Below are 12,246 nucleotides of genomic sequence, written 5' to 3'. Positions count from 1 at the left end.
GAAAATATATTAAAGACATTGACAAGTGTAGAGATAATAATTTTAACCTGTACAAATCTCCAACTTTACCTCTAGATACTCAACTAGCCTGAGGAAGGATCATTTTATTGCTTCTAAAATCAGCACAAACAATTTTCAGCTGTGCTAACATAATGCTCAGGTGTTTAAATGATCAATCAGCCTTTCAAATCTATAAACGTGGATTAACACAATGTGCCACTGGAACACTGGCAATATATAATAAATATTCCATAAGAAAATCAGCCGTTTCCAGCTTTAATAGTCATTTACCACATTAACAATGTCTGATTGATCTGACTATATGTCTGATCAATTTTATGTTATTTTGATTTTTAAAAATTGAGCTTTTCTTTTAAAAAATAAGAATACTTTGATTTGATTTGATAAATCTTTATTGTCCCCGAGGGGCAATTTGTTCTGCATTCAGTAGATAAAAATGTCACTCAACAAACAAATAATCATAATAAATACAAAACACAGAACATAAAAACATAAAAGCATATGGGAGACATCATGGAATATAATCATTTACATTGCTTAAGAAAGACAAAGCTACTACCCTAGTTTGTTTAGGAAGCCAACAGCTGAGGGAACAAATGATTTTAGATATCTGTTTGCTTCTAAGTGACCCCCAACTTTTGAGGGGTAGCGTATCTATTTTTTGATTCCAACTCAGTTAAACAACTATATGTTGAAAGATGTTGAGGTTGAGGTCGAGTCATACATCATTGGTAACCAAAATAAGTAGCACCACCAACTGTTGAGGGAGCACTCAGTTACATTACCATGAGTTCTACCCTTGTCTGTACCACGACACATTAATTGTGCATACCTGATGTGCGTTTTGCTTAGATTTACTTCAGTGTTTCTGTCTCTATCACAATCTGTGTGTGTCTTTTTCTTTCTGCTTCTGCTGCCTCTCTGTCGTGTTCTGATAAACTGTCCCCTCTCTTTCTTGGTGCCCATGCTCTCTTCTCTTGCGATGTTCATCTTCACCTTAATTCTTTCTATCTCCCTTGTGTGCCCTACTCCAACTCCTCCGTAACACCTCAATATTCCCAACCTCCCCCCCTTCTCCCCTAACCCTAAAAAGCGATGGCCCATAAGCTAGGCTCCGCACCCTCGCAGTACTTCCAGAGAGAAGCAGCCAATCCCAGGGCTCAGAGTCACAATCTCTCCTCCACTTCCACTGGCTGAGTGGCCCCTACCATTCTGGTAAATACGGTCTCTTTCATTCTGTCTGTCTTCTGTTCAGTCCCCTTTGGCTGACACCTGGCCTCGTTTCTTCTGTCCATAATTGCACTTTGTCCTTCTTAATGTATGGCTCTTGCGGTAGTTGAACTGGCCTAAATGCTGGAACATTTCACCTCCCTCATTGCATTCCCTGAACCCGGTTACCTGTTTCATCTCACGTCCCTTTTTGTCTTTTTATTGTTTATTTCTTTGTATCTATTGTTTGTTAATCCCTCTACCTCTCCCCACTGTTGCACCATTCTTTTCCTCACATTTCAAGCCCTCCACCCTCCTGCATCATCAGCTTTCACTTCCCTAATCCTCCTTTTCTCAGAGTAAGCCACTCCCAGTGTTTATGTCAGGGATGAAATTAAATGTTCATGAAGATGAATTATGTGATCAGAGAATGGGAATTGAGTCATTTCATTTTTTTTAATTTGCAGTCCTATTTAGGTTTCTACAGCGAGAGATGTAGCTTGTTGAGTCTGTAAGTGAGGGTTTGCTGTAGTGTGCATTTGCTTGGTTTTGTGTTATAAATGCATTTTCTATCAGCATGGAGATGGTTTGTGTGTTTCACTGCAGTGTGTTGCAGTTACTGGTAAGTATGTTTTAGCTTCAGCAATATGAGATTACACACAATATTACAGGTTGCAGAAATATATGATCCAACTATTGTAACTGATAGCACCACCGTGACACGATATGGCCAAAAGTATCTGTCTACATAGGTTGTGTACTGTTCATCTGGGGGAAAGTTTAGGGGAAGTCCTTTCTGGTCTTATGCACAAATCCAGATCCATAATCAATGATTTTGAAGTACTTGACTGAGTACTTGGCCCCTGATTTATCAAACCTGAAAAATGTCAAAAATGTTCAAACATTTCTTTGCTGAAAGTGAAAAATACATCAGCATTCATCAAGTGACTCACCACTTGTTTCAGCTTATTGTAAGAATAAACTTTAACCTTTAGCTTACAAATGATCACATGATTAATCTCACGCATGCTCGGGTATATCAGACATAATTATTTAAAGGTATTATATGTAACTTTTTTTAGCATTACAATGTCTAAAAAATGAAAATATTTTATTAAGATGTATACTGAAATGATCCCAAATGTTTCCACCATTTTCAAACCTAGAGAAACACATATTTCTAATTAAGGAAACAGCCCATTTCATTCGGTCGCCTGTTAATGGCGTCATATCCCCTTTGTGCATGGATCAGCATTGCGGATGTCTGCCAGAAGCTGTTGCAAATTGACTTTTTATCCATTTTAGCATTGAGTACAAGTGAATATTTAAATGCAGAGCGGATCATCTGACAATTGGCAAAACATGGGATAAGTTAAAACAACAAGTACTAAAAAATGATAAGTAAAGACATGGAAGATGCATGAGAAAGATAAACTATTGTTGCTATTTGCATCTATGACAGAAAGACAATGTTCGCTTAAGCTAACATGTTTTTATTATATTATCCTATTATTTTTTTGTTTGAATAAAAGTGAATACTTACTTTTATCATTTGTCAAAATGCATGTCCAAAATTTCACTGCTGGACAAATATGGGCCATGACCTCAAGCCTGTCAAACACTGTTTGGCTGAATTTGAGCGCCGGCTGTGAGACAGACCTTATCACCCAACACCAGTGCCAGTCCACACTAAGCTCTTGGGGCTGATGGGAACAAATCCCTGCAACCAGGTTCCAAAATCTGGAAAGCCTTTCCAGAAGAGTGGAGGCTGTCATAGCAGCTTATTAATACCCATGGGGCTGGAACGAGATGTTGAATAATCACGTGTGTGTCTATGTTTGTGTGTACGATTCGACAGAAGATACATCAAAAACTATTTTACTTATCATACTCATCATTCATCATGATTGAGGTTTTGTTTTTGAAGAAAAAAAAGTGATGGTTTCTGGTTCTCATGTGTAATAATTTGCTGCTTTTGGCCATATAGTGCATATTTTGTGTTGCTGGCATGGAGTGAAATATTCGTGTATGTGTGGTAGTGTGTGTATGTGTGTCTGAATAAAACTTTACTAAAAATAATTCATATTTCTCTGTCTCTCTCTCTCTCTTTGTCTCTCTGTCTCTCTCTCTGTCTCTCTCTTTGTCTCTCTGCCTTTTTGTCTCTCCCTCTGTCTCTCCATCTCTCTTTGTCTCTTTCTTTCTCTCCCTCTCTCTGTCTGTCTCTGCCTTTTTGTCTCTCTCTTTCTCTCTCTCTCTCTCTCTCTCTCTCTTTGTCTCTCTCTCTTTCTCTCTCTCAGCCCAGGGGAAGAGCAGGAGGCAGAGTGTGTTGTTTTAGTGCTGGCGGGGGCGCTGAGGTGAGGAGGACAGAGACACGTGGAGCTGTCCTGTCAGACATACATTCACTGACCCTGCCACACACACACTGAAGGAGCGACACACACCCTGCCACATAAAACACACACACACACAAACAGAAGAAGAAAACACACACACACACACACACACACCCACACACACAAACACACACACACACACACACGCACACAAACAGCAACATGGAAACAAATCCACACAGAATTTAGGTTGAAGAATTCGTACTTGACAGTAAAAAATAATAGAGACTCAGCTCAGCCCTAAAGACAGGAAGAAATGAAACTGAGAGAATGCGGAGATGCTGGAAGAAAAGTGGGAGAATGCAAGATTCTCCTTGCTGCTACTACCGCCGCTGTCCAGAAGAGGGCAGCGTTTAGGACGTGGGCTGACTGGGTTTTTGAACAGAACTTGCTGCATCAGTGAGCTGTGAGGAAGGAGGAGTGAGAAATTATTCAAAGGCAAAGAAAGAGAGAGGAATCTGTCACTTTCTCTTGCGCTTTTCTTTTTTTTTTTTTTCTTTTTTGTTGTTGTTCGGACTGTTGTACATAAAGAGACTGAGCTGTAGAACTCTGCTTTTTCATAACACGCCTCAGCCTGAATCCAAACTCTAAATATTGCACCTCAACCCTAAAACCCTCGCCTAACCTCTTGGCCCTTTATTACATGATCTTTAAAGCAACACACACACAAACACACAATCTCTCTCTCTCTCTCTCTCTCTCTCTCTCTCTCTCTCTCTTTTTCTCTCTCTTATTCTCTCTATATCTCTTAAATACACACACAAAAACACACACTTATGATTCACTTGAAAGTTAAGAGTGTGTAGTTCAATGGAGTTTACAGAGATAAACTTTAGCACCTTATTGTCCAGTAGAGGTCAGGGTGGCTGTTATCATGTTACCTCATCAGTCACTTAAGCAGAGTACACTGTAGGATGTAAAGTACATGCTAGATGTTAGAATGAAGAAGAATCAACATAACAAACCAAAAAAAACAAAAGAAAAACAGCATTTCACTAACAATATAGGACAAATGCTTCTACCTTCACAGATGGAATTTGACTGTAGTACGCTACAGTTACTCACAAACCAGTAGTAGACAATAATTGCATTAGTTTCATGCTCACATGCTGTAAAGAACACCATGCTGCAAGATGCTCCTGTTTCAGTACACAAGAAAGACAACTTGTAAGGACAGAGAGGTAAAGGAGGAGTACAAATCCTCACCTGCTTTTTCTTAGACACGCCCTTTCCTCTTTTGCCTTGACTCAGAAGTTGTCTTGATTTGTTGTGTGATGTACAGGTGTTGATGTTGAAACGTTCTCTTTGCACCTGATTTTACCTCTTCAGACCATAACCCCAAACCTCTCCCGCCCAACTCCACATGCATTTATTTTTACTCTTTTTAATTTTTTTTTCTTTCAATCTGTATATACGATCCTACTTTTTACTTGTCAGAAGCAATGATAATTCCAGGATGCTGTTCTCAGTCTTTACTGTGTTCCCACCGGAAGAGTGTGGCGACTGGCTGGGGACGTGTTGCACATTCCTTGAGCTCAGGACTTATTGCTAGTGTCGTTTTGTGGATGCTGCGAGGTACAGCTGGTCCCATATGTCTCCCCCTAGTAGAGCAGAGTGTCGAACATGGCCTGAAACCCTTTTTTTGCAAAGCTGGTTCAAACTCTACATGAAGGAGAGGAAGAATTTCTCAGCATCAACCTGTCGTGTCATTCATAATCTGTTAATTTGACCATAATATTGGTGTTCAGTGACTACCTTACCCATGTCTTTACTTGTCTTCAAGCATGTTTGTTTGTGTATTAAACACTCAGTTGGTATGTGAAATAGCTGCTGCTGGAAAGGAAATACCTCCAGTTGGTTCAAATTGTGCATGGGACATGATCTTATTACATGATTTTATTTTTTACCACATTAACCTGTAATGGCTCCTCAATATGTCTGGAGACTGAATACAATGAAGACACAGTATTCAGCAACAAAATCATGTGCTGCCAGCATTGGGACCAGATAGTTTGTGCGACAAACCTGACTCGCCTTGAAGGTGTATAGTACAGTTCTAACTGTTGCATAGCCTGTGTAACTGGGCACTAACATCTCGGAGTATTTAGCAGGACTTGAAGCACTCGGACACACTGTTGTTTCCTGCTGATATTGTCACAGGCTGCCAGAAACAACAGGACCAAAGTCGATCCTCCAAGCACCAAGTGTTCAAGCACACAACTGTTTCACACACCAACAAGTTGACATGTCAACATGTACTGTATCTTATAAGAGATGGCCTGTGAGCGTAGTTTGGAGTTTCCTGTTCCTCAGGCAACGACCTCGGGTCACTTCTGCATCTTTCTCTGAATCGGATTCACAAAGGGTGAAGTGATCCCACGTTTTGCCTGTCAGAAGGACTACTTATTTACCCAGAGTGTGACAGTATGTAGCATGTACATAGATGATCCCTCACTCTGTATATACAAACGTGTACAGGTTTGATACAGCTATTCACACTCTGGCTTTTTTTTTTTGCTTTTCCTTAAAGAAAGTTATAGCAATATTTCTGTAATCAATAAAAAGCCAAGGTAATAGGAAGAGTATGATTGCATTTGTGTTTCTTTAGAGAGGGAGAAATGACTGTGAATGATATGATCAAACTGTGAGACTTGACTAAAGTGATGACAGGTTTTTTTTTCCTTTTTTTCCTTTTTTTTTTCTTTTCTTGCTGTTTTACATGCTGGATCCAAAAGGCTGGAGTGAAGTATCATGTTGCAAAGGAGTATAACACACTGATTACTTTTGATTTTTATCAATGAAAGCCATAAAGGTCATAAAGGTGACAAAAGGTCTGTTTGTGTGCGAGGGGTGTGTACCATGTTTGAGCACAGACCTTAAGAAGCAAAGGGGATGTGTACACCTAATTAAAAAAAAGAAATAAAAACCATATAATTACTTTTTTTCTTGTCATAAATCTTTTGAAAATAGATGACATCATTAACAACATTTACATGCTCATTGTTTACCATTACAGTGCTTTGGCCGTTTGATACAAAACCTTAAGACCCAAGTCAGAACAGGTGTTTACTTGTGCTGAAAAAAACATTTTATGATGTGTAAAATGTAATGTTTGATTTAAGCATTAAGGAATGTCCAAAAATGTGCCCCTCAAAAAAGTAATATTAAAGTATGTCGATTTTTGTCCAAAATGGTAAAATTTTTAAAATGCCTAAAAATGCTTAAAATTGGTCAATATAGTCTGTTGATACATATAGCATAATATCACCAGAAATTACAGAAAAACACCATATTATGCAATGTCCAAAAATGTAAAAAAGTCAAAAAAGGTCAAATTTTAAAATGCTAGAGATGGTTCTATTATAGTCTGTTGATACATGTGGTAGTATAGTTTGGCCATAAATAGCGAAAAAAACACCATATTAGGCATTAAGAAAAGTATACCAAATAAGTGAGTGTGTATTTGTTTTATTACATTATTCAATATGTAAGCTTTATAAGTAATTTAGCCACAAATTAAACCTAAAGGCATTCTTTCTTAGTCTTTGCTGGCACTATTGAGAATTTTTTAAAATTATATCTATAAACAGAATAAAAACATATATATTAATTACAGTTGTTTCGGCAATACATTATTAACAAAATATTGTGGATGTGAGTCTTTAAAGGAATATGTTTTTTTCACATCATTTTATTGGAATGAGCACTGCAGATAAGCAGGAATGATGGTATACAAATTATCATTTTGGGGATAAAGTGTTCCTTTAATCTTTTAGAAATGTTGACAAAACTCCCACAATCCTCACAGTGAGATCAAAAAGAATTATACATGATGAACAATATCCATGACAGAGAACAAGACAGAGGAGTTGTCTTTATTGTTAGAGAAAAAAATAAAGATTGTGACAGCCCAGCAGGAACACACAGACACGTTTGAACACATTGGGAGTCTCGTATGATAATGTTAACTTCTTTCTTTTCACAGTTGCTTTAATGTTTTTGAATAATGGAGCTACACAGAAAGTGTACAGCCTCCATCATTCCTGCTGTCTAATCAGCATAAGTGTGTCTACATATATTGTTTTACATATATTTTCTTCAAGTAAGAAAATATAAAGTATGTATCTTGTGCATTTTTATTCTTTCAAAGATTGTTTAGGTGAGATTCTTTGGCTCTTGTTGATAGAAGCAACCGTGCTCTCGTCCTCAGACGGCTGTGGATCTGAAGCCAACGGGTTCCATCCGCACAGAACAGTGGAAATAGTGTATCCTCGAAACTGGAAACACACATACAGCACATGATCAATAATAGTGTATGATTACATCGACCAATGTAATACAACAGCTCTGTCATTAATTCTACAATTACAAAGATTGTAGGTTCTCAGGTTTTGTTAACACTGTCAGAAAGGCTACGTTTTATTATTGAGGTAACAGTGGGTGGTGGTGGCCTACTGGGGTGCATTATATAAACAAGTGTTTTTAATATTCTGGCACCACCATGTATGTAAATTGGGGGTCCAAAATAGTAGAAACACCTCTTGATATAATGCACTCCAGTTTAACACTACTGCAAGTTACAACTTCTATAATAAAGATATATTTACATTAATAACCCTCTGACAGTTCAAATCAAAACTGAACATTTTTATTATTGTAAGTTATGGATGGAGACGTTAGTAGACCTAATAGAGTGGCCAGTTGGTGCATATATGGCAAAATTCCTTGTGTGTGTGTGTGAATATAAATGTGCACAGGTTTACCTGTCTGTTCATGAAAATGTATATGATAGGGTTGTAGACAGTGCTGCTTTTAGCCAGGTAAACAGGTATGGTAGCAATGAGGGGGTCGATATATAGGCTGGAGTCTATGATGACAGCGAGGGCCATGGCAGCATATGGCAGCCAGGTCACAAGGAAAGCCAGCACCATCACTACTATCATACGTGCCACCTGCATCTCCACACGGTTTGTGCACCTTGCCTCAGTCACCTGCAGCTTGGTCACCTATGACAAGAAAAAAAGACTTAATTGTAACCAAAGTACACCTTGTAATGTTTCAAGTGTACCCACATTGTTACCTGGCAGAGCGTCCACAGGAGTTGTGAGTAAGACACCATGATGATGCAGAAGGGCACAGCAAAGCAAAGGGAAAAATATATGATAATGTAGGACATGTTCCCGACATCCCGGCTGTTCCAGTTAGGAGCGCAGGAGGTCTTGACACCCTCCAGCTCATAACTTCCCCAACCAAACAGAGGAGGAGTGTTCCACACAAACGACCACAACCAGGCCAGCACCACTCCAGCGACAGCGTGTCTGAGTGAGGACAACAGAGATAGTTTGTGACATGGTGGTGGAGCAATCAAAAGTTTATTAGTCTGGGTGATACTGCTAAGTGAAATCTTGACGGTTGCTTCTGTACCTGGTCTGGAACAGGACAGCACCCAAAGGATAGCACACCACTATGTAGCGCTCAACAGAAATCACTGCTATTGTACACAGACTCGTTATACCTAAAAAAGGGAAGAAAATGTAAAGACTAAAGTCATTTTTTTGTGTAAGATATCCTTAGTAAATGACAATGCAAATTGAGTGGTGGGAATTAAAGAAGTACATTTACTCAACAAGTAAATAATAAAGTAAACAAGTACGTTTGGTACTTTAAGCATATGTTATGCTGCTAATACTTATATATAATAATTATATAATTATAATTATAAAGGGAAATCCTGAATGCAGGAGCTTTTCCTGGAACATAGTATTTCTACACTGTGGTGTTGCTACTTTTACTTAAGTAGAATATCTTTACCTGTGCATTGATACATCATCAAGTTTTTTCTCTTGCATAGTATGTACTTTAACCCGCTGTTTAGAATTAAGTTGAGAATGTTTTTACTTAACAAAGAATTTGATTTTTGGACATACCATAATTTTTGCTGTTTTTATTTTATTTTATTTTATACTTTTTCCGGCATAATATGGTGTTGTGGTTATGTTTTTGTTTTTTCAATTATTGGACATACTAAAATATGGTGTTTTTATGATGTTTTTGAATATACTAAACTATACTATTATCATAATCAATGTGCTATTCTACTGTGTTTTTAGGCATTTATGACAAGGTACACCATGACCATTTTTTGACTTTTTTTCGCCATACTATACTGGTGTTATTTATTTATTTATTTATTTATTTTTTCAGTATTTGGACATACTGTAACACTTTACTATTACCATGATCAAAGTGCTATTTTTAGACTTTTTTAACTACACTATTACCTTTTACATTTTTCTTCTGTTGTTAATGCTTTTACTAAACAAGGATTTCGATTACTTTACTAATGGAGTATTTTTACATTGCAGCCTTGCTATTTTTACTTAAGTAAATCATCTGAGTACTTCTTCCACCACCACTGTGCAAATGAGATCATACCAAGTTGTAAAGTGACATTTTAACATATTAACTCCTCTTTCTGACATAAAATGAAAAGTATGAATACTTGCTATGAATTGTCTCACCAAAAAAGGCAACAGCAAAGCCCTCTAACACGCAGCCCACACGACCCAGGCTGAAGGATCCCATGGCACTGGATACTGTGGTGGGCAGACCTCCAAAAACAGCAGAGCCAAGGTCACAGATAGCCAGGTTTACCAGGGCATAGCTGAGTGGCTGCCTCAGCTTTCTGTGTCTCACTGTCACCACAATCACCAGGACATTGAGGACGATCCCCGTCACAGAGAACACACCCATGACAACGGCCAGTATTGTGTAGCCAGTCTGAGACAGGAGCTCTGTGTGTACTGAGCTGTGAGATGATGAGAAGTTTCCATCATGTCGGGCAAGGTGCTCCATCTTGCTCAGTGTCGATAAGGTGAGTGCTCGGAAGAGTTTTAAAGAGTTTTAGTTGTCCATCTACAACCTAAGCTCAAAGCAGTCCAATATAGCCACACTTAAAAATAATTTTTACATTTAAAAAAAATATCAATATCGTAACCCAACAATATCATATCAAATAGAAGTCTTTCTCTACAGATGCTGCATGTTTGCTGCTCTGGTGCACCTTGAGAGAAGAAAGGACATGTGGCCCTCTTAATAAACCCAACAAGAAGAGGGAGGCTCTTACACTCTCACATTTAATCCATAGATCCAGATTGTGAAGACAATACCAGTCCAAGTCCTGTAAGACTGCACTTTCCATAATTGCTAGCTAACTGTTTGGAATCAGAGTGAAATGCATGCCTGCTGGTTGAAGGAATTATAGCTTGTTTGTGTCACACATGTTGTGGACCTTGAATTACTCAGTACATAGAGTCTTAACATTAATTCAGTGCAGCATGGCTTGCACAGACACTTCTTTTGGATTAGCTCACACATGTCAGCCAAACAAACGGCAAAGGGTTACTATAAATAGGTCGCTGTTTGGTTTAAAATCCGCCAATCAATCAAGCTACGTTTAAAAAGGTTGGAAGTCAAAGTTAGAATTAGAAAAGAGTGTTACAACAGTAGAGATTGAGGGGCGGGGCACTATCTGCTGTCTCTAATATTAATACATTATTAAGGAAAACTGAAAGCCTGAAAGGTTATTTGCAGAAAGACAAGAGACAAACAAAAGAGACAAACAAGAAGCATTCAGTCACAAGAGCAATAATGACAATGTGTGAAAGTAAATTCATGACATTGAACAATACAATTACAGTGCTACACCTGCTATTCTATATTGTTAATAAAGAAATAGTTATACCATAGTATGTCCTTTTTTGTAAAAAAAAAAGAAAAAGTCCAATTTTAAAATGCCTGAAAATGCTAAAAATTACTTATTACTTATGTCTGTTGATACATATTAGAACATGTTTTGTCTGTAAATTACAGAAAAACACCATATTATGGGAATGTTGAAAAGTTGAACAAACAAAAAAGTAATACTATTGATTGTAGTTTTTTTGTCAAAAATAGACAAATTTTAAACATTTTGACAAACTATATTTTATTATTTCTTTTTTTTTACATACTATACTATTACCATTATCAATACACAGTCATTTCTAATGATATACTATACTATGACATCTCTGAGGCATTTTGATCTACATACTATCCTGTGACTTTTTTTTTAAACGTTATTTTAAATAGCACTTTATTCTAAAACTTTTTTGAACATTTTGAACAACATTCAGTACTATACATTTTTTGGGAAATTTTGAACGACATCCAATACTATGGGGTTTATTGCAATTCATGATTGACTATGATTTTTCTTAATTTTTATGGCATTTCATGGTATAATACTGTTTGACTATTTTTGTTGTAAACACACTTTCATAATGAAACACAGGTTCACTGTTCAAAAAACCCCAAACTACTAAAAGCAACAGAATAAGGTGCTGTGGGCCCTTAATATAATTCAACAAAAAAATATATCTATTGCAAAATAAGACTAAACACCAACTAAAATGTAGGCCTAATACAAACAACCCTGACAAAGTGTAAATTGGCTCAGATTCCAGTGGTGCATTAATCATTTAATGAGTGACATGAGCGTGTCATAAACATGACATGGGATGTGTCATGAACATTAATGACACTTTGAAGTAACATTAATGCTCATGATACTTGTCATGCC

At 37.4% G+C, this 12,246-nt stretch overlaps 2 protein-coding genes across 9 annotated transcripts in view; one reads left to right on the top strand and one right to left on the bottom strand.

The window, feature by feature from the left end:
• The window catches only part of LOC131971787 (cyclin-dependent kinase 17-like), a 47,035-nt gene extending 40,545 nt beyond the window's left edge, over nt 1–6,490 (top strand). For 5 of the 8 annotated variants that reach the window (XM_059333390.1, XM_059333389.1, XM_059333394.1 and 2 more), the window contains 2 exons: nt 1,115–1,236; nt 3,528–6,490. In XM_059333390.1, the coding sequence (XP_059189373.1) occupies nt 1,115–1,218 (104 nt within the window). In that variant the 3' untranslated portion in view covers nt 1,219–1,236; nt 3,528–6,490. The remainder of the gene's footprint in view (nt 1–1,114; nt 1,237–3,527) is intronic. The other 3 variants (XM_059333392.1, XM_059333391.1, XM_059333395.1) reach the window with 1 other exon arrangement.
• An 836-nt stretch (nt 6,491–7,326) lies between these two features.
• On the bottom strand, nt 7,327–10,774 carry parapinopsina (parapinopsin a). The gene is made up of 5 exons (XM_059333546.1): nt 10,145–10,774; nt 9,048–9,138; nt 8,704–8,941; nt 8,387–8,629; nt 7,327–7,900 (listed from the first exon to the last, which is right to left on the bottom strand). Exons 1-5 carry the CDS (start codon nt 10,476–10,478, stop codon nt 7,760–7,762), a joined length of 1,047 nt encoding a protein of 348 aa, XP_059189529.1. The 5' UTR covers nt 10,479–10,774; the 3' UTR covers nt 7,327–7,759.
• Between the last annotated feature and the right edge of the window lie 1,472 nt (nt 10,775–12,246).

Source organism: Centropristis striata, chromosome 5 (assembly GCF_030273125.1).
Source record: "Centropristis striata isolate RG_2023a ecotype Rhode Island chromosome 5, C.striata_1.0, whole genome shotgun sequence".
NCBI lineage: Eukaryota > Metazoa > Chordata > Actinopteri > Perciformes > Serranidae > Centropristis > Centropristis striata.
This window is presented reverse-complemented; position numbering and strand designations above follow the sequence as displayed.

Bases quoted from the DNA above. Each gene is read 5' to 3' on its own strand.
- parapinopsina (XM_059333546.1), bottom strand. From the start codon at position 10,478: ATGGAGCACCTTGCCCGACATGATGGAAACTTCTCATCATCTCACAGC. The intron at 8,942-9,047 runs GTACAGAAGCAA...GTCCTCACTCAG, and splicing joins GCTGTCCTGTTCCAGACCAG to ACACGCTGTCGCTGGAGTGG. The intron at 7,901-8,386 runs GTAAACCTGTGC...GTGTGTTTCCAG, and splicing joins ACATTTTCATGAACAGACAG to TTTCGAGGATACACTATTTC.